This window comes from Leptopilina heterotoma, unplaced genomic scaffold (genome assembly GCF_015476425.1).
Source record: "Leptopilina heterotoma isolate Lh14 unplaced genomic scaffold, ASM1547642v1 Lhet_17, whole genome shotgun sequence".
NCBI classification, from domain to species: Eukaryota; Metazoa; Arthropoda; class Insecta; order Hymenoptera; family Figitidae; genus Leptopilina; species Leptopilina heterotoma.
The window spans coordinates 3,437,110-3,460,008 of NW_025110886.1; the positions used below are offsets into that span (position 1 = coordinate 3,437,110).

A 22,899-nucleotide genomic window follows, 5' to 3' on the forward strand; every position below is an offset into this window, starting at 1 on the left:
AAGCAATTAATTTTCATAATAGAATTTAATAAGAAAAAGTAATTTGTCAAGAAACGACAAATATTTAAAGCCGCTAAGAGAGAAAAAAATTGTGCGTTATGCTGTAGCTAGAACATTAATAAACTAAAGGATTTAAATCGCAAGAATTATTCGAGAAGTTTTTCAATATAAAAATGAAATGCGGCAAATTGTTTGATTTCAGAAGAAGCTTATAAGGAGACGAGCCCCTCTGGGATCTATTTTAACGAGACATAAGAATTATCCTGGAGGATGAGCGCGGCACGGCGGCTACTGTTGAAGGGGGTTAAAAGCGTGGCGAAAAAGCGCACACCACGAGAGAGAGAATATAAAAGGAGAACTAATGTGAATGCGTAAACTTGGAATCCACGTGGACATTTTAACGAAAGCTTATCTACGTAAGTACACGTTATTTTTATTTAGCTTTTCCCCTTATTTATTTTTTTTATTTCTTTCTTTTCTCAGTACACCATCTTTCGCTATATCGGATGTCCACATCTTATGTATAAGCTGTATCAGGATTTCGTGGACCGGTGAACGAACGAGCCTCACCAACCGACCAGTCGTCGTGTGCTATTCGATAACGTCCTCGAACCGTCCTTATCCTCATTATAGCTAGTAAAACACGAGATCTCACGACTTGCGTATATATATATATATATATATATATATATATATATTTTTTTCTTTTAACATTCCGTGTCTCCTCTTATAAAACAACTTTCAATATATGGTTTAATCGGAATTTATTCCCTAATAAATATTTTCTCTATAATATAGAACATCAATTTTATTACAGAATTTGCTCGAAATGAGCGATCTGACATTATAATTTTCTCACAAATCATTTTAATATGAGAGAGAAAGGATTAAATTAATCACTGCGGAAGATATAATAATTAAAAAAATGTAGAAGAAATTATAATTATACTAATTAATTACCAACTAAATGTTTTAACGATTAAAGTGTATTAATTACCACTCTTACAGTTCATTAACACATCTTTATATTTACAAAATGGTATTATGGTTGCCACAAAATTTTATTTTTGTTGTTCCCTCACCTTTCCCTGATTTCCAGACAAAATGTTCACTTTTTCCCTGACCCTGAAGAACATCAATAACTTCTTTTTTAAATAAATATTTAATCATTATTATTTTTCTATAGGAATTAAGATTCACAAATTCAATAAGTTATGAAAATATTATAATAAAACATGAAGATATATCGACCACTCCGAGTCTTCGACTCATGATCGATTTTCTCATGTTTTATAATAAATTTAAGATGACAGAGTGATAAAATCATTATTTTATATCTTAAGAATATTGTAACACAGAAAAAACGGTAATCTAATTTTAAGAAGCTCCTTCTTAAATAGGAGCCAAGAATATTCTCCACTTAAATTAAGTAGGAAATATTCTTACAATAAGATTGATATTCTTATTGTAAGAATATTTCCCACTTAATTTAAGCGGGGCCACTTAATTTAAGTAGGGAATATTCTTCTTAAAATCAGATTATCGTTTTTTCTGTGCGAACTATAAATTCAAATTTTCAAAGATTTTAATTTGAACCCTTTTCAAAATTCAATTATTTCTAAAAATTAAAGCCATAATGCTTTTAATATTCAATTATGATTTAAAATTTTAAGTGTAATTCACGTTTTAATCAATTTTTATTAGAATAACTTTTTTTTAAAAATGAATTTGGACAATTGAAGTATATGGTTGGAAAGTCCTGTTTAATAGGAACATCTTTTCTGTACAAAGTAAATTGATTGGTTTTAAAATGAAAAAGTTATAAAGATTTAAAAAAAAAAAATTTGTAGTCCAGGTTGGTCCTTACAGTCAAGGTCGGTCCATGTTTAAAACTCAAAGGCATTAATCGTTAAAAAATAAAATAACATGTTTGGATTTACGGAAAATTGATTCTTTATTGTTTACAGCTTGTAACTTAATGAAATAACAAAATAATAAAAATAAACAATATAAAAAAAATATAAATAAAAAAAAATTTTGCACTGAAATATTAATAAAATTAAATTAAAATATTAATAAGATGATCAATTATATTATGAGTTATACAGAATTGCAGTTTTTGCAAATGAAGTAGCTCGTCCTCATCTTTGCGCATTTTAAACACAAAGTGGCCGACCTTGGCTTGCCTTGACGATTCAATTTTGTTTTTATTTTTTATTAATGATTTTTCACATGATGCACAAAACTTTTTTTAAGCTTTTTTTGTACCGACGTCACAGAAGACACAATTTTCGATTCTCCGAAAATGTAATTGAACAAAAAGTTAGGTTTCACTAAGACAAGCTTCGACAAACATGCGCGTAGGTGGCGCTAGTGAACTTGACAAAAAAACGCGAATGGTCTACCTAGACAGTGGTCCAACCTCGACTATTCTCCCCTATATTTATGAAAATAATTGATTTCTTGCAACGAATTTTATTAAAAATTTTTTTAAAGAATTGAAATCCTGTGAAGAATTTTATTTGTCAAAATAATTGAATTCCGGAGAAAAATATTATTATTTATGAAAATAATTAATTTCATGTGAAGAATTTTATTCAAATTTTTTTAAATAATATTGAATTTTTCAGCATTTTTTAAAACTTTTGAAAAATAATTAAATTCCATCTAAAAATTCCATTAAAAAATTGAAAATTAAAAAAAAATTTTTTTTAATAATTAGGGTTATTTGGGGAAAATGTAAACAGTAGATGTTTCAGCTAAATTTACAAATTTAAAAATAAGTACGACGTCAATATTTTTACCTCAGCTCACCTACAAGATGTTCTGAGTATTGCCAATATTTTATTTTGACCAATTGGCAATGCCATAGTGTAAGTTATCTTTTAATGCAAAAAACATTGAAAATCAAAGTTTACTGTTTCAGTATTTTGTCTCGCATTTGCATAAAAATAAATTAAAAAATCAAACAAAAATATGTAATTCTTCCTTATTAATGCCCTAACAAAAGTTGACTTTGATTTTTGATTTTCGTCGATTTAGTTAATAAATAATTAAGTGTTTACATTTACCCCGAGAATTCGAAAACTCGGGGTAAATGTAAACAGAACTTGAACTACATTTTAAAAGAAAATAATTGAATAAATTTGCTTTTATTTCACAATTTCATTACTTTGGCAATGTAAAATTACATAGAAAAGTAAATTAGGTCTTCTTTAAAAAAAAAATGTTATCAAAAAATAAATAAAAATTTTAAATTTGGTCAATTTTTGAAAATATTTTTAGGTTCATCCGCCATATTGGATCAGCTATTTTGAAAATTTAAAATTTGACGTCAAATTCGTATTCAGCGACCTCAAAAACCACCTAGTAGCCAGATTCAAGCAAATTTGATCAATTTTTAAAAATATTATTTTTAGGTTCATCCGCCATATTGGATCCACCATTTTGAAATTTAAGAATTCGATTTTAGATTCTTATTCAGCAACCTTAAAAACTTCTTTTTACCAAGTTGAATGAAAATCTATTAAAATTTGTTCAAGTTATTCAAGTTTTTACATTACTATAATTCTGTAATGGTTGATTGTTTATTTTATATGATACATTATCAGTCAACTGGTTAATTTACTACACATCTACGAAGAATTTTTTTTCAGTTTTTCCATCCCTTAAGACAGTAGTATAGGTACTTGAAATAACTTGTTTCTTAAACCTCGCTTAACTACAGTGGTGTTTACATTTACCCCGAATTTTAGGAAAATTTCAAAATCTCGGGGTAAATGTAAACAGTCAGTTTTAGGCGATTCAGGTGCATCAATATTTTTTTGTACCTCATAAAATTTTTCTACACGCAGAAAAATCCGATTGAAAATTGTGGAGTTTAGCACTAGTAACTTAGATTTCATTCCCAAACTTGTCTACCTTTGCGGCTCCAGGATAGAAAACAGGGAAATGAATCGTAAAAGGTTTAAAGCACGTCAGTAGGCTTAAAATGTTTTCGTTCTTATGCACACTTATACGCGGAACAAAGCAGACTAAACACATTGATAGGCGCTTCTGGGCGGAGTCCAAGGCAAGTCTAGTGCCGAGTCCCATACTGAATATAATGTGAGCAGATCTTCTAGTGACCTACATTATTACTTTTATTTGTCAAAATATTTACTTTTGTTGGAATATTCAATTTGAAACTAAATATAAAATCTAAAAATGAAACAACTGAAAATATTAGAATACTTTGAATTTTATAAAACTTCTCACTGGGATTTCTATTATTCTTTAGATATTTAAACGTCAAATCTCTTTAAAAATTAAATACAAGTCCTTTGCCATTTTTACTAAAATGATTTGTTTTAAAACGTTTAAAGAAAGAGATTATATTTAAATATCTACAGATTAAATAAAAATCCCAGTGCAAAGATTTTTAAAATTCAAAGTAGGTATTCTCTATTTTTTACATATTATTTCATTTTAGACTTTACATTTAGTTGCCTAAATTCAACATTACAATAAAATATAATAACAATTAGGCATTGCATAACCGGCTAAAAACAAAATAAACACACATCTAACCTCAAAATGAGATCAAACATTTCACCCAGTAAACGAAAACTAATTGAAATGAATTAAAAAGAATTCACAAAGAGCTTTCGTGAATCCCGCTTTGTGACAAATACGAATTGGAGCCATGATGCAATTTTCCTGAATTCGTGAAACTGTATTGAACTTCCGAACCTTCTATCCGTACCAATTCACTGGACAAATTTTGAGCCTTTAATTTTTTTTCAATTCGTTAGCACGAATTCAATGCATTCCTTGGCCATTTCTTTCGAATGCGAATTCGTTTGGACAGATTGGTACATATTGAATTAAATTCAATTGAATATACAAAGAGCTTGAGTGAATCCCGCTTTGTGACAAATACGAATTGGAGCCTACCAAAAATGTTAATTCATTTCAATTCATTTGAATTAGTTTTTTTTTACTGGGCACATAGATATTCTTCCACATTCATTTGTAACACTAGAACTTTATTACAAAACTGCACTCACTATATTATATTTAAAACTAGAATTTTTATTAATTGAAACAATTAATACACTACGAACTACACCGAGACTTCCGTGTATATATCAAAAACGAAGAAACTGAACAAACGCGGGCGCAGGCGCGCCACAGAGTTTCGCATTCCTAATAACTGTTTGGGAATGAATCTAAGGACTCTCGCACAGAACAGTCCCCGTTTAAGTGAACGTTGATACAAAGTTTGTAACAATTGAGTAGCTGAATTAAAATAAATGCGAATAATAATAATTGTACCTAATTCTTTTCACCTTTCAATTAATTACGGAATCTGATTGCACTTGTTGAAAGAAGACTATTGGCGTTTATTAAGATATTTAGCATTGATCTTCATTGAAAATCATTCCTAAACTTTTTGGGATTGAAATCTAAAATTTAATATTCCTCCCTACGATAATAGAAATTACTCAAATGATTTTATATTCAGTCCGAAATCTGAATTTTCATTTTTCTCCGTGTAGGGAACTCTAGTAACAAGTTCATGCAAAAGAAATTCGTCCGTTTTACCTTTTAACAAAAAAAAACTAATGTTTTTGGTGAAGAATAGATATTCCGTTTACATTTACCCCAAATGACCCTAAATTTCCTGTAAAAATGTTTATTTTTAAAAAAAATTGAATTCTTGGGAAGAATTTGATTAAAATTTCTTAAATAATTGAATTATCTAGAAGTATTTTATTTTTTACGAAAATAATTGAATTGTTTCAAAGATTTTTACAAACTTTTTTGACAATAATTGTATTCCTAGAAAGAATGTTGTATTTTACGAAAATAATTGTATTCTATGACCAATTTTATTATAAAATAATCTAAAATATTCTAGCAAAGAATATTATTTAAATTTTTTCAAATTATTGAATTCCCATAAAAAATATGTATTATTTGTGAAAATAATTGAATTCTTAAGAAGAATTATAATGAAAGTAATTGAATTGTATAGGAAAATTTTATTGAAATTGGAATTTTATTAACTAAATCTTGTAAAGAATTTTGTCAAAATTTTTTAAAATAATTTTATTTAAATTTTTCGAAATAATTGAATTTCTCAGAACTATTTTTTTCAATTATCTAAATACAATTGAATTCTTTGGAGAAACTTCATTAAAAAATGTTTAATAATTGAATTGATGCGAGGAAATTTATAAAAAAAATTGGTAAGTAATTGAATTCCTGTTACATTTTTATTAAAATTTTGTTTAAATAATAGAATTCTTTTGGAAAATTTTATTAAAATAGTAGATATAAAAAATAATTAAAATGAGGAAAATTTTTGACAATAATTGAATAATAAATTCGTATTCAGCGTCGCAAAACCCCTCGAATAACGAGTTTCAAATTCATTTATTTACTTACTAAGAAATTAAAAAAAATTTGGTTGTTTCATATAATCTGATTGAATAACAGTATATTCTGTAATATGTCGAGGTAAAATTTTTATTAATTTTATATATATTTTTTAGAAATAATGTCTTGAACGTGTCATTTGTCCTTTTCTAGAGAATGACCCTATTACTTTTAATATTTTTTTATATATGTTATACTGTCCTTTTGTTTTTAATTTATAAAACAAAATTCGCTTATCAAAACCATTGTTGAAAGGTATAATTTCAAGAAAGCAATTCTACGTAATTGTTTTTAAACATTTGTTTTGTATAAATCTAATCTCCATTAAAGTTTAAAATGCAAAAAAATATAAGCGATATGATTGTTCAACGTTCTTGTTTATGAATAAAGTTAATTTAGTAAATCTACATGAAAATATAAAAATTGCAATCAAGTTTTGTGACTTTATATTTAAAATGAAATAAATTTTTTTTATTATTTCACAATCATCGTAGAATGATATACTATCATTGTTTACAAAGCAGTAATAATAAAATGTAATGCATATAAACCAGAAGCGCGTATTTTTCCAGTGTAAATTTAATGATTGATTGTCTACTAAAATTACACGATATACACAGAAAATTGTTTATTAAAAAAATATTGTTTTATTTAATTTAAAAAATTTTAAATTTCAATCAGTAAGAAATATTAATTATATTATCCAAAAAACTGTTTTCCTCTTAAGGAGATATGACACTCTAGAGGCCGAAAAAATATGTGTTTTTTGTAAATTTTGTTTAAAGAAACTATGAAGCCAATTTCGAGGTCACTGATTACGAATATGATGTCAAATTTGAATTTTGATAATTGACAGTTGTCAAAGAAACTGTCAACTTTTCTAAAGTGAATCCTTTAAATTAAAAAAAACATGTCCGCCATATTGGATCCGCCATTTTGAATTTTTTAAATCTGATATTGGATTCGTAATCAGCGGCCCCAAAAACTCCCGTATAATGAATTTCAAGCCAATCCTTTAAATTAAAAAAAAAACATGTCCGCCATTGGAACTGACATTTTAAATTTTTAAATCTGATATCGGATTCGTAATCAGCGACTCCAAAAATCTCCGAGTAATTAGTTTGAGTTATGTTCATTAACTTTTGATGTTAAAACAATACAATATTTCGTGGCAATTATTTTGAAAAACCTACACGGAGAAAAAGGAATAGTTGACACATCCAGATACATGGATATCACAGCCATATTATATTGAAAAATACGGGATATCCATAGTTAAGGTTGCTGCATCCATATTCTATGGCTGGCTGTATATTGTTGGAGCAGCAAAAGACCTATGGTTGGGTGATCCATAGTAATGGAAATGGGAAACAAAAAATTGGAATCACTCAATTAATTAGATTCAATGTCACTTGAGATATTTTATACAAATTTTTGTTAATTAATACACAACACTTATTGAATAACCGCATATTAACGAAATAAATTATTAACCGATGGGGGGAGACACGAACCCTAGACCTAACGCATACTAAACACTAACGCTATCCACTACACTATACACGCAACTACAATATTGGAGCATATAATATTCCTTATATACTCTACACATATTTCATGAAAATGAATTTACATAAACACTAATAGACAATAACGATAATAAATAATAAACAATTATAACACTATTTATACACAATAAACTCACAACGCGATTATATAGACGTGACAGGAAACCGACGCGACGGACAAATTGAGACGACCATTTTTAAATGGATGCCATGATAATGAATTGCGCGCAACATGTATCGAAATTTTGAACTAACTATGGATCTCCCAACCAAAGTTTATATGGATGAGGCAGCCATATGTGAAAATCCATAGCATGAATTGTAAGCCCAACCATGCCTATGGATGTCACATCCATATTTGATTCAACAATATAATATGGCTCCCTCATCCATTGAATATGGAATGTGCTTCCATCCTGAAAGTTGTCTCTTCCATTGAATTGGATAACACAACAATATTCTGCTCAACAATATTTTTATGGATATCTCTTCCAGACCTTTTTTTTCCGTGTAGGAATGGTTCAGTTCTTAATTTCCACAAATTATCGTCTTCGTTATTTTAATTTGTAATAGGTATGATAACATTAAAATCAGTTTTTTCGTATATTTGTTGTCTTATTTCTCTTGACTTTAAACAAACTTTCAAAAAAACTTCTAAACAAAATATGTCTTTTTGGTCTCCTCAGGGGACATAAAATGAGAGTATTTTCAGCCATATTGGATCCGCCATTTTGAATTTTTTTATGACGTATTTGAATTCAGCGACCTCAGAAACCCTTGCATACTAATTGTTATAAATATCTGTTTAAAATTAAAAAATTTTGTCCGACATATTGGATCCGCCATTTTGAATTTTTTTTGACGTCTTATTTGAATTCAGCGACCTCAAAAACCCTTGCATACTAATTTTTATAAATATCTGTTAAAAATTAAAAAATTTTCTCCTCCATAATGGATCCACTTATATGAATATTTTGTCAAACAGGGAAGGGGTTAAAAACCAAAAATTGTACCTAGATAAAATCATTTTTTAACTTTTTATTTATTTAAAATAAAAAGTTACTTTTGTGTAATAATTAAACAATTATAACCAACTTATCAAAGATAAGGTTTGATCATTTTTTAACCTATTTATCAAAAGTAATTCTTATGTTTCAATTCTCATTATTAACTAGCTATGAGGAAGCAAAGCATTCATAAAATAAATAGAAAGTGAATTAAAAAAAAGTAAAAAATCGTTAAAACATATTTTTTACTATTTTAATCAAAGTTTTTTCCTAGATTTTGAATGAATAACACAAATACTAATTTTTAAACATTCCATGCAATTGCTAATTTATTTAAATAAATTACTATTGCTTAATTTCAACTTTTTATCAAAATTGAGCTAGAGAGTTACAATTTTTTCTAAATTTTGCAACTTTTCAAGCCGAATGTAACCAGATACTAACAACGAACTAAGAATAATAATTTTATCAATTGTTTAAACAAATTATTATTGTTTATTTACAACTTTTTATATAATTGAGCTACAAAGTTGCCATTTTTTCTGAAATTTGCAACTATCCAAGCCGAATGTAACTAGGTACTAACAACAAACTAAGAATAATAATTTTATCAATTGTTTTAACAAATTACTATGTGTGGAAAATGAAAATTGGTCCTAGCCAGGTCCTACCTATTTTGCCCTGTTAATAGCTTGGTCCTAGGTTGGCAGTGTAGGTTGGACCAACAATGGCTGGTGATGCGATTCTAGCCTGGTCCTAACTTGGGAGCCTAGTTATGACCAGTTTATTTATATACTTTATTTTAATTTTGATTAGTTTATAATATTTGCTAAAGAAATAACCTAAATTATTAATAATAAGTATTAGTTTTAATTAATTATTATTTTTTTCAATTAAATGATGACCAAAAGCGAATTCATAAATAATGTTAGTATATGTAGAGATTAATATATATTCCTCTAATATATACATACAAAATTATAAAAAAATTAGAAATTTGTTAATTAAATTATTTTACAGTATATATAATCATTACATTATTGCATACTTATACGAATACAATGCAGAAAAATCGGAATAAACGCAAACCTAAGAAGTAAATAAAATCTAACGCACGCGGGAATCGAACCTACGACCTACGGACTACGAGACTAACGCCCTAACCACTATGCTAATGAAACTAGTTGAGATCAAAATTTTTATTGTCAGTGACTTGTGGACTTGCTTTTGATGATTCAATATAGTAATTATTGACACGAATACACGATAATAAATAAAAAAAATAGTTTAACAACAACAATAATAATAAAATAATATCCAAATATAAAAATTCAAAAATTAATATTTTTATATTATATCAAGAAAAAAAATATCTATACATTTTCGTTAAAAACAGGTTTTTCATTGTTCTCAATCATTTTGAACATTAATTTCTTGGTCTAAAAAAAATATTCGTCTTTTGGACTTGGAAATTTTTCCTAATTAATTAAGCGGGTGATCCACTTTTTAAAAAAATGTCAAAAAAATTTATGTTAAAAACACGTTTTTCATTATTCTAAATCATTTTAAGCATTAATTTTTTGTTGCAAAAAATTTTTTAGACTTGGACTTAGAAACTTTTGCTAATGAAACTAGGAAGCCCAGGTAGGTCCTGGGTTGGACCTGGGTGGGTCAGCCCACATTCGAATTGCAATATCTCTTAGTGTTTAGCACCAACTTAAACGAAATGATAATTATATTGCAGTCTGTATCTGTTTAAATAAATAAATAAATTTTGCTGTTTTATTAACTTTTGTAACAAATTACTTAAAAATTTGCAGTTTTTTATCTAACTTCGCGATTATTACACTTGAGTAGTGAAATATGAAGATAATTTATAATTTAAACAATTCAGCATTTGTTTAAACAAAAAATTGTTGTTATTTATTAATTCTTAAGACAATAAAGCGTCTAGACACTTGTAGTCTTTTAAAATTTTGCAATTAACTAATCTGAGTATTTACTTATTGCAAAATTAGAAAAAACTGCTAGTTTCTAGGTTGATTGTGTAAAAAGTTAGTAAATAACAATTATTTGTTTAAACAATTGCTGAATTAATAAATTAATAAATTAACTTTATTTTATAGTATTTGTATAATTTTCTGATTTATGTCAAACAATAAATTGTTTAAATAAATATGATTATCAATTAATTTTATAAATATTAATTGAGAATATTTATCAATTTTTACATGTTTTTCATGTATCAATTTTGACACTTTATTTTCCTAAAAATTTTTCTAAGTCATAACTGGATCTCCTAGCTAGTACCAAGTTAGGACCAGCCCAGGATATATAAAAAGGGGTTGCCAAGTTAGGTCCAAGCTAGGGCCAATAATCATTTTAGGCATAGCATGGTGATTTCTACACGGGATTGTTTATTCATAACTTTTTATCTAATTGAGCTAGAGAGTCGCTATTTTTTCTGAATTTTGTAACTTTTTAAGCCGAATGTAACCAGTTACTAACAACAAACTAAGAATAATAATTTTATCAATTGTTTAAACAAATTACTATAGTTTATTTACAACTTTTTATCAAATTGAGCTGGAGAGTTGCAATTTTTTCTGAATTTTGCAACTTTCCAAGCAAAATGTAACTAGTTACTAACAACAATTTAAGAATTACAATTTTCCAATTGTTTAAACAATTTTAACAATAACAATTTGTTTAAACAATTGGTACACTGAAAAAAATTCTTAGTAGATTTGACTACTTTTTAACTACGTTCCTTAGTTCAATAAGTCCCCAAAGATAATTTTGAACTTACATTAATTATCAGATATGTAGTTGAATGAAGTGATAATACAGTTGCATTAACTACTTTTCTTAGTTAAATAGGAACCAATGACAGTTTTGCAGTAGAATTAACTGCTGATATGTAGTTAAAGTTACTAAGATAACTCAGTAATAAAGTAACTACTGAAAATGGTAAAATAAAATTATTTATAATTTATTATAAATATTATCGAGTTGTATTTTTTTATATTTCCCCCTACCCACTTTTGTTTACCTATACCTTATTTATTTAATGTCTATATACCTAACGGAGAAAAATCTCTAAACGTCGGGAGTTGAACGCTCGACCCTAACATTCGTAAACCGATAACCTAACCACCTAACCACGCTCGCCCGCTACGATGAGTTGCTTAATACTTAAAGGCATTCCTGACACAGTTCAACTGATAACTGTAGTTAATTTTACTACTTAAAGTAGTTGCATTTACAACTTTTCACAGTTGATAATCTTCTATAAAAATCTATAACATAAATTACATGGAAAATAATTCAACTCCTAGAAGAAGTAAAAACTACTACAAAATTAGTCTATCGAACTACTTTAAGTAGTAGAATCTACTACTTTCTGTAGTCATTTCTATAACATACCTGCAGTTACAAAGTTAACTGTAAAATTACATTAATTTAATTAATAATTTTTAACTACATAAAACAGTTAAAATAAGTATCAAAAGTAGCCAGACTAACTAAAAAAGTAGTTCGTTTTATTACTTTTTACTCTACTAAGGGGATGTAGTTGAAAATGTCTCATGTATTTTTTTCAGTGTAAAATTGTAATTTTTATATGTTAGTAACTATTTACATTTACATTTACAATTGGTAAAATTATTATTCATAGTTTGTTGTTAGTAACTGGTTACATTCGGCTTGAAAAGTTGCAAAATTCAGAAAAAATCGCAACTCTGTAGCTCAATTAGATAAAAAGTTGTAAAAAAATAATGATTTGTTTAGCCAAATTAGCAATTACATGGAATGTTTAAATATCAATATTTGTGTTATTTATTCAAAATCTAGGAAAAAAATGTGATAAAAATAGTAAAAAATTTGTTTTAACGATTTTTTCGTAATATTGAAATTTATGGGGTTTTTTTGGGGCACTATAAAAAATAGTTAATATTAAAAAATAATTAAATAAACAACTTAGCACTATTCTTTGAAGTCTTCTGAAGAGAAACCGAGTTTGCTGAATATGAAAAATATTATTTTTCAAGGATTCTATACCAATTCTACGAAAAAGTGTTTTTTCCCATGCATTTTACATAGGAAACTATTTGAGCGTTTTGAGCGACCTCCAAATATTTTTTGATTTTCAAAAAAAATAGGGGTATTTTTTTTTATATAGAACAATCCTAGGGGGTGAGAGCATTAAAATTTCGATTTTACTTTTTTTGGACCACCGTAATGGCCATTTTCCTCGATTACCGTACATTTTACCAAATCCAGTTTACCGAACGTCCTTTGTACCGAAAAATTTTTTTCCTAACGCCGTTTTACCGAATCCAATTATTTATCGAATTTCATTTTTTCGAAAGTTTGGTAGTTTTTTTAAAACGAAAGGAAAAGATGTTTTGTATTTTTGATTTTTTAACTGTTTTTATGCACTTTCTTCTGGTATAAACAATAATTAAAAAGAAATTTTTTTTGAAAAAACCTCACCTTTTTAAAAAAAAATTTGAAAAAAATGTCCATTTGATAAATAATGGAATTTTATTATTTTATTGAATTTTTTAAGGTCAAAAAATTATTATTCTTTTTATTCACTTTCTGTGCATAAAAACACACACCAAAAAATCAAAAACAGAAAACATCTTTTTCTTTTGTTTCAAAGAAACTATAAATTTTTTAAATGTTATCCATGTAAGACAAAAGTTTAAATTTTGACCCCTTCTAGTTTTTACATTTGTTTAAATAAATTATGGTATTTTTAATAATTGTATTTAATAGGACTACTGTTTGTGCAAACTTCTAACCGATCCTAAGCATTTCATATTTGTACTTATTGCAAATTAAAATCACTGTTTGTTAAATATTTTAGTTGAGGTAAAATATTTTATTATTTACTTAAATTTTAATTGTGTAGTTGTTTTTATTTAGTTATTTAGAAAAAAGGGGAGCCTACCAGATTTTCCGACTCTGGGGCCGCCGAGGACGACCACCTTTATCCTATTGACGTTCGTCATCAGCTGGCAGGGCGAAATGTTAGGTGTCATTGGAAGCACATAGACACATTATACTTTTAAATTCTGATGTTAATCTGAGAGTGCACTTTTGGTCACTTACTTCGTTTTTCTCTCTTTCTTTTTACAAAAACGAGTTCAAAAATGACTGTTATCATTGACCGCGCTCTGCGCAAATTCCCACTGTTGAAAATCACAATGCGGTCTCTTTTAAGAGAAGAGCACTGACCCACTTCAAATGATGTAGGGGTAAAGGTGAGTCTTGTTCACTTGGAGATTTGTGCTTTGATAAAAGTGTTTACAAACACGACAATACGCGCCAACTGTCACTGATTTGCATCTAACTCGGATCGGATTCCCTTTTACCTTTTAGTCGTCGTTCCAACCGCGTTTTGCCCGCAACATCCCAGAAACTTGTCCCTTTTTTCTCTCTCTCGCGGTCCACCGCTAAAATTTATTCACTCATAAGATTACTTGGGTGCACAAAATATTTTCTTCGAAATTGTAAACAAGTGGCACATGCTTTTTTCGCGGATTTCCAAAGTAACACTCGACACACACGATATCAAAGTATAATCACAAAAACCGCTTTGTAATTATTCTTTACAGGAAGGGAATTCACTGCCAGCTAAATTACCAGCCACAACTTTCCTCATTTATCCACTCAAAGTACTTCTATCTTTCTCATTTATCAAACACTTTGCGGTTTGCCATCAAATGAGATTCTGAAATTTTGCACAAACAAAAAAAAAAATTAAAAAGTTTGTAATTCTTTTGAAGAAATGGTTTTTTAAATAATTTTCCACTAAAATTACAGTTACTTTGGTGTATTTTAAAATTATTTCTTGTTTTTCACTTTAGATTTGATTTTCTGATTGGAAAAATTGATGGTTTTTTTATTATTTTTTAAAAATAATTCTCCGTTGAGGGTCACGAAGATAGCCGCAGGAATTCGCGTAATGAAGGCACAAGAGCAACCACTCAAAGTGCCGAGGCGCCACTTAGCTCTTGACTACGCTTCCAGTTCTCTCTTTGGCCGATCACTTCACTTTCTCTGCGTCCTCGGGACTTATCTGGGAGTAAGTAACTCCACGATGATGACAGTGTCGATGGTGGTGGAGGTAGTACTGGTCGCGACAGATGCGTCTCGTCACGTGGGGCTTGCCATTTCTGCAATTTATAAAAAAGACCTTTTTATAAACTAATATAGTAAGAGTAAAAAAATAAGCAAAATTCTTATTATGTTAAAAAAAAGTTTTGCTTTTTCCTTTTCCTTTAAAAAAATTCAAAACGAACAACTCGGAAAAACAAAGGATTTATTTTATTTATTTAAACAATAAATAAAATAATATTGTTATTGGGGTCGCTGATAACGAATTCGCTGTTAGTTTTCAAAAATTAAAAATGGCGGATCCAAAATGGCGGACGAATTTTAAAAAATTTAACGGATGCACTTGAAACTTGTTACTCGGGGGTTATCAAGGTCACTGATTACGAATCTGAAGTCGGATTTTCAGAATTCAAAATGGCGGATCCAATATGGCCATACTGGATCCCCCCAGTTTAAATTTTTAAAAATTAATACCAGATTCATTATAAGCGACCCCAATAACCCCCCGAGTAACAAATTTCAAGTGAATCCGTTAGATTTTTAAAAATTCGTCCGCCATATTGGATCTGCCATTTTGAATTTAAAAAATTTTGCAAATCTGACCCCGGATTCGTATTCAGTGACCCCAGAAACCCTATTTACAATAGCGTTCATAATGTTTTGTCTATTATCCTAATTTCGTGACTAAAGGAGTTAATTGTAAACTTATTCGAAAACATCAATAACTTCATTTTTAAATAAATATTTAATTATTATTATTTTTTCTTAGAAATTAAGATTTTCAAAAAATTCAAATTCAAACCTTTTGAAATTCAACTTGAAGATTTATTATAAAAACATTATTGATATCGATCTCTCCGAGTCTTCGACTCTGAGTGATCGATTTCTTCATGTTTTTTTAATAATTAAAAATAACCAAGTGATAAAATTATTATTTTATAATAAAAATATTGTTACTCTAACTTCTTAGAAATTATTTTCATCATTTAAATTCAATTATTACTATTTTCTAGAATTTTTATCTAAATTTCTTTTTAAAATCAATTATTTTTAATAATTTTTCAAAAAAGTTCTTTGAGAATTTTTAAATCCATCTTTTTACTATTTAATTTTATGAAATTTCGATTAATCGGAAATTCTTCATTTAAATGGATATTAGAAAATAAAAACTTCAAATAAGTGAAAAAAAATTCAATTAAACTTTTTCAAAAAAATTAATTCTACACAATTGTTAGTTAAAAGTACGAAAAATTCAAATTTGTAAAGATTTTAATTTGAAATCTTTTCAGAATTCAATTATTTCTAAAAAATTCACGCTAAATAATGCTTTTAAAATTAAATTATCTAAAATTTTAACTAAAATTTATTTTTGTAAATCAATTTTTATTAGAAAATTCTACGAGATTTTAATTATTTAAATACAAAAGTATAGAATTTATTGAATACTTGAATGTTTCCTAAAATTTAATTGTTATTCAATTTATTCAATTTATTTTATTAACAACTTTTGAAAGTAATAAATTTATTTTAAGAAATTAAATTAAAATTTTACTAAAATTAATTGAATTACAGAATTTTATTAAAATTTTTGAAAAAAATGACTTCTTGAGAAGAATTTCGCTACCTATTTTATAAAAATAACTTAATTCTTGACAAGAATTTTTCAAAAATTTTCAAAATAATTTAATTTTTGCAAAATATTTTGTTGCTTTTCAAAAGAATTGAATTTCTGTCATAAATTTGGATATTTATTAAAATAATTGAATTTTGGAAAATAATTTTCTGATAGATTTTATGAAAATAATAAATATTGAAAATCATTAATTTGCAAAAAACTTTTGAAAATAATTGAAATTTTGCAAAAAGTTTTATTTAAATTTCTGAATATAATTGAATTTCTGATGAAAAAATTTGCTAATTTATAAAGATAATTGAATTTTTGACGAGATATTTGTTAAAATTTTTGAAAATATCTAATAATGAATTTCTACGAAGAATTTTATTACTTTTAAAAATAATTTGAATTTTTGTGATGAATATTGTTATTTATGAGAAAATAATTGAATTTTTGCAACAAATTTTATTAAAATTTTTTTTAAGAATTCAATTCCTATGAAAAAATGTATTTCTGAAAATAATTGAATTCTGGAGAAAAATATTATTTATGAAAATAATTAATTTCTTGTATTAAAAAAATTTTATTCAAATTTTTTAAAGTAATTGAATTTCTCTGCATTTTTAAAATCTTTTTGAAAATAATTCAATTCCATCGAGAAATTTCATTAAAAAAATTGTAAATATTTGAAATCTGACGAAGAATAAAAAACAAAAATTTAAATAATTGAATTCCTTTGAAAATGTTTATTTTTGAAAAGAATTGAATGCTTGGTAAGAATTTTATTAAAATTTTTTAAATAATTGATTTGCTTCGAAGAATTTTACTTTTTACGAAAATAATTAAATTGTTTCGAAGATTCTTACAAAGATTTTTGACAATAATATGTATTTTAAGGAAGAGTGTTATATTTTATGAAAATAATTGTATTCTATGATCAATTTTATTATAATTTTTCAAATTTTATATAAAGCATTTTATTTATTTATTTATTTAGAAAACATAAAATTTTTTTAAAATAATTCAATTCTCGAGAAAAACTTTATTATTTATGAAAATAATTGATTTCTTGCGAAGAACTTTATTCCAATTTTTTTTTTAAATAATTTAATTCTTAAGAAGAATTATAATGAAAATAATTGAATTGCATAGGAAAATTTTATTAGAAATGCAATTTTATTAACTAAATCTCGTAAAGAATTTTGTCAACATTAGTTTAAATAATAGAATTTTTAAAAGAATTTTATTTAAATTTTTTCGAGAAACTTCATTAAAAAATTAAAAATAATTGAATTGGTTCGAAGAAATTTATAAAAAAATTGGTAAGTAATTGAATTCCTGTGAAACTTTTATTAAAATTTTGTTTAAATAATGGAATTCTTTTGGAAAATTATATTAAAACAGTAAATATTAAAAATAATCGAAATGAGGAAAGTTTCTGAAAATAATTGAAATTTTGCTTAGAATTTTATTAAATTTTTTGAAAATAATTGAATTTTGGAGAAGAATTTTATTTTATTTATAAAGATAATGGAAATTTTGACGAGAATTTAAAAAAAATTTTGAACATAATTGAATTTATGCGACGAAGTTTATCACTTTTGAAAATAATTAAATTTCTGGAATCAGTTGTTCTTAAAATTTCAAAACTGAAACCTTTGAAGTTCATCTATTTATGAAGATTGTAAACGCAACTCTTTTGAAATCCAATTAATTTTGAAATTTTTAAGAAAAATTATTCATTAAATAATTTATAAATAATAATTCTATGGTAGTTCTTAAATAATTAAGTTATTTAATATATAATTAATTTATTGAAAAAGAAATTATTGTTAGAAATAGAAAAAATTGAAGGTTTTCTATTATAATTCTTGGTAATTTCATAATTTATGAGGCAAACATAAAACACTCCAAAATTCAGAATTTTCTTATAAATTCTAAAAATTTAATTTTTTCCAGTACTTTTAATAAAAATCCCTGACTTTTCCCTGAATTCCCTGACTTCCTTGAGCTATATAGCAACCCTTATGTCTATAATCTTAGTTCAAGATTATATTATTTTCTACACCCAGAGAAAAAAGTTATTTATTTTAACTAAAAGTGTATATTTAAGAAAAATTTATTTGTTGCAAATAAATATTTTATTTAAAATAAATAAACTAATATTTATTTCAAATAAATGCACTAATTAATCTAAAATAAAGAAATATATTTGCAATTTATGAAATAGTATATTTGATTCAAATAAATGTTTGTTTGACTTATAAGTAGACGCCTGCGCATATTGCATTGCTATAGTAAAACAATAAGATGTTTTGCTTTTAACAGTTTAACGCGTACAATTATAAGAGGTTTATTCATCATGAATAGTTAACAAATTTAATTGATTTAAGTAAAGAATTTTTCTTTTTAAGTGGAAATTTTAATTAGTACAAAGTAACAGATTTGTATGTGATTTCATTTACATTTTAGTGTCTTATTTGAGATTTTGTGAGAAAAATGTGACAGTGGACTTTTACATATGAAGTGAAAAAGTAAAGTAAAATTACTAACAATAAAAAAACCTGACTTTATTTAACAAATATTCTTATAAAAATAAACATTTATTTTAATGAATATTAAAAGTTCCATTAGTGATTGTGATTGTTAAATTTATTTGAAGTTTATAAGTGAATTTTAATATTTTAGAATGCTTACAGGATTTATTAAAATGAAAAGTGTTTTTTATTTGCTCTAAATATAAAATATATTTAAAGAAAATATAAAATTTTTTTCATTTAAATAAAAATGGATATTTAAACGAAATATATTAATTCAAATAAAAAATATTATTTGAGCTAAATAAAAGTTTAGTTGGTTCTGTGACAAATATCCTTTTTTATTTGTTTGAAATAAATTTTATTTAATTCAAATAAATCATTTCTCTAGGTGTACATTGAATTAGTTGAATTAATAATTTCCTATTTTTATTATTTAGATTATTAATTCACTTTTTGAAGATCCTTGAATGAAATAAATATTAAAAGAATATAGTTTTCGGTAAAAAGTAGAATTATTAGATAAATATCATACAGCTGTTTTCGTACAAGAGGTAAACAAAATTGATTGTTTTGAATGATTTGAGGCAGTACGTATAAAGAACTGATTAAGCAACTATACGTGGATTAAGGAGATTAAAGCGTGAGATTAATCAGGTCAAGCATATATAGCAAGATTAAAAAAAACTTGAGCAAAAAGATTAAGACACGCAGGTTCAACTCAAGTATTGAGCTTCTGAACCTAATCATGATCCACGATTTGGTTTATTGTTTGGTGATAGGAGACACGTAACACTTGCACAACCCACGTTAAAAACTGATCACAAGCTGATAACAATGACTAGTCATTTATCATTTACGCGTATATATATGCAGATCTTTTGAGTGGTACTTCCTCATTCACGCATGATCTATTGCTGTTGACACTCGTTGTATGCCAAAAGACACGTGATATTCATGTAGAGAAAAGAAAAAAATATTACCCGACGTCAAGAAATTTCTTTAGAATAATATTTTTTATTTAATATAATAATTCTTTATCTAGTTGGTAATTTTTTATTTGAAAATAATTATAATAACGAAATAATAATAATGCACTGAGAAAATTATTGGAGGTTTAAATTCAGAGGTTCAAAAAGTGTATGTTTCTGTTGCGTATTAGAGTTTGACAGTTCTTCTAAAATAAATTTTGAACTGATAAAGGAATTCTGCTTGTATATTCTATATATCAATAATATTATATATTATTATTTTTTATTTATTTCTTGTTCGTTTATTTTTGTTGTGGAATTTTACCTAGTCATATAAATAATATTTTTTTAAAACCTTAACGATTTCTTTAACGACTTTTAAAATAAAATTCTAAAAATAAAAAACTTTCTTAATATTTAAATTGCGAGAAATTTTCAAATGCATGATAATAATATCAGATTATAGGAAACGATATAGGAAATTCAGCAGATGTTAATTTGCGATAAACTTTAGAGCACATAAATAGAATTCGTTACAAGGTACTATCCAATTGAATTAATTACATTTATCAAGTAAGGAAGTATTTATTAACATTCTTTAAAGATAAGATTAATGATGCACCCTGGATTTTTGATAATTCAGATGTGTTTCGGCAAAAAGAAGTTTCAGTATATTTCTTTCATCATTAATTCAGTGATGTAAATAAGAAAATTTGAGAAACAATTTTTTTTTTCAACAATTAAATAAAAAATTATAAATTTCTAAGAATGCATTTTCTTTATTTAAATATTGTAATATGGTGCGCAAAAGTCGTTTAAAACAAATTGATCTGTTATTGTCTTCAAGAAATATTTTACTCGTCTCAAAATACTGAGAACCATAAAAAACAATTACGCGGCGCTCATCATTCGTTGCGAGAAAAAATTCCACAGTATATACATTCCCTACCGAAAAATATCAATATTGAAATTTATTTATAAGGAGAATTACAAAAATGTACACACAAGAATAATGAGTTTGTCAGCATTTCCTTATACACTTGCGACATATAGAATTGAACTCTCCAAGGATAAATTTCTCGTAAAGATGTTGCATGTAAAATTTAACTTATCTGAAATTATTGTTGATACATGATATACTTCTTTTTATTTTAATTATCTATTAATTCCTATGTTTTATGCAGGTATTTATGCAAATTTTGCATTACGAATATCAAACCATTTGATCTAAAAAATGGGTATTAATTAATAGCTATAGATGCAAATGTAATTAATACCCAACCTTTCGCATAAATTATGAAGATTCATTTATGTGCTGATAATCCGAAAGAGGCATCATTTCATTCTTCTACAGGAAAAAATCTCCTAAAAAAAGGGGTCATGGCAGAGTTCAAACTGAACCTTACCTCGATAGTATTAAGACTGTCCTTCTGAAATGAGAAGCTCGTTAAGATCACCGATCGCGAATTATAAATCTTATGTGCACACACTAAATTCTCATGAATTTCACTTGAGGATGAAATTTCCTTTGCAAATATAATGTTGATAAATATCCAGAGGTAATGAAGAATTTTCACTTTGATAAAAGAATTGAGTTCTTTTCACGAAATATCCTTGATTAATGTGTCCGACGATGCCGGTTAAAGTGTAAGGAGAAGCGTCGACTGCTAAGCACGTACATACGATGTGAACTATTCGCGCTGAGCGCTCGCCGGCGAATGCTCGTATTTGAGACTGTGCACCGTCTAACAGCGATTCCACATGGAAGCAAAATCGCAGAGTAGTTGCGACTGCCAGATCCCCACCACTGCTGTTAATCTTACGACGCCAGTGATTCTCTGTGCTACGGATAGTTGATAGCGCAGTAAAAAAATGCATTATCCCAAGTGAGAAATGCCAAGACTGTTAAAGCGACTCAACATTGATTGAGCAATGTTTGCCGAAAAATTACACAAATTACTGGCATAACATTGGCTTCCAAAACGTACCGTTACATATGTAAGCTTACCTTGACTTTTACTTATAAGCTTACCATCAGACCCTAAAAACCCCCGAGTAACAAGTTTCAAGAGAATTTGAATGATTTTACATTCTCATCAAAAATGAGAAAGTCTTGGATTTGTGCGATTTTGAAAAATTTCTAATTTTGATAAATCTTCACGTTTCATGACCCCCTGATTCCAAAAAAATGGTTTTTAGCGAAGTGTCTGTCTGTCGATCTGTCTGTCTGTTGGTCTGTAGAACATTTTGTCTCGACGATAACTCGAATAAATTTTAATGAATCGACTTGCAATTTGGGGTGCTTTTTTAGTCCATTAAAATGAAGCCCGAGTTCGTTGGACAGTTCATTTCGTCAAAAAACGACAAAAATACAAAACTTTCAAATTTTCGTATTTTTTTGAATTTTCAAAAAAATATTTTTTTCCAATTTTTTCCTTAAAATTTGTACAAAAACAAACAACTTTTTTTTTTTTTTTTAGTTTTTGGGCCAGGTATATTTTTTAAGTTTTTGGGCCAGGTTTAGCCAAACGGTTTATCTAGAACTAAAAAATTTTATTTTCAAATAAAATTATTTTTTTTTTGACTCTCAACATTATTTACACGGAAAAAAAAGTTCCCAGATATTTCAGGAATTATTTCCTAACTCTTGGA

General features: G+C 26.7%; 1 protein-coding gene across 3 annotated transcripts in view; it reads right to left on the reverse strand.

Annotated features, from left to right (window-relative positions):
* LOC122499581 (ras-related and estrogen-regulated growth inhibitor-like) overlaps positions 1-22,006 on the reverse strand; it is a 176,396-nt gene extending 154,390 nt beyond the window's left edge. For 2 of the 3 annotated variants that reach the window (XR_006301347.1, XM_043608025.1), the window contains exons 1-2: positions 21,654-22,006; positions 13,956-15,183 (exon numbers count right to left, since the gene is read on the reverse strand). Coding sequence is in view for 2 of the 3 variants with exons in the window: in XM_043608025.1 (XP_043463960.1) it covers positions 13,956-14,046 (91 nt within the window). In the remaining variant the exon portion in view is untranslated. Of the gene's footprint in view, positions 1-13,955; positions 15,184-21,529 lie in introns of all 3 variants that reach the window. The other variant, XM_043608026.1, reaches the window with a different exon arrangement.
* Between the last annotated feature and the right edge of the window lie 893 nt (positions 22,007-22,899).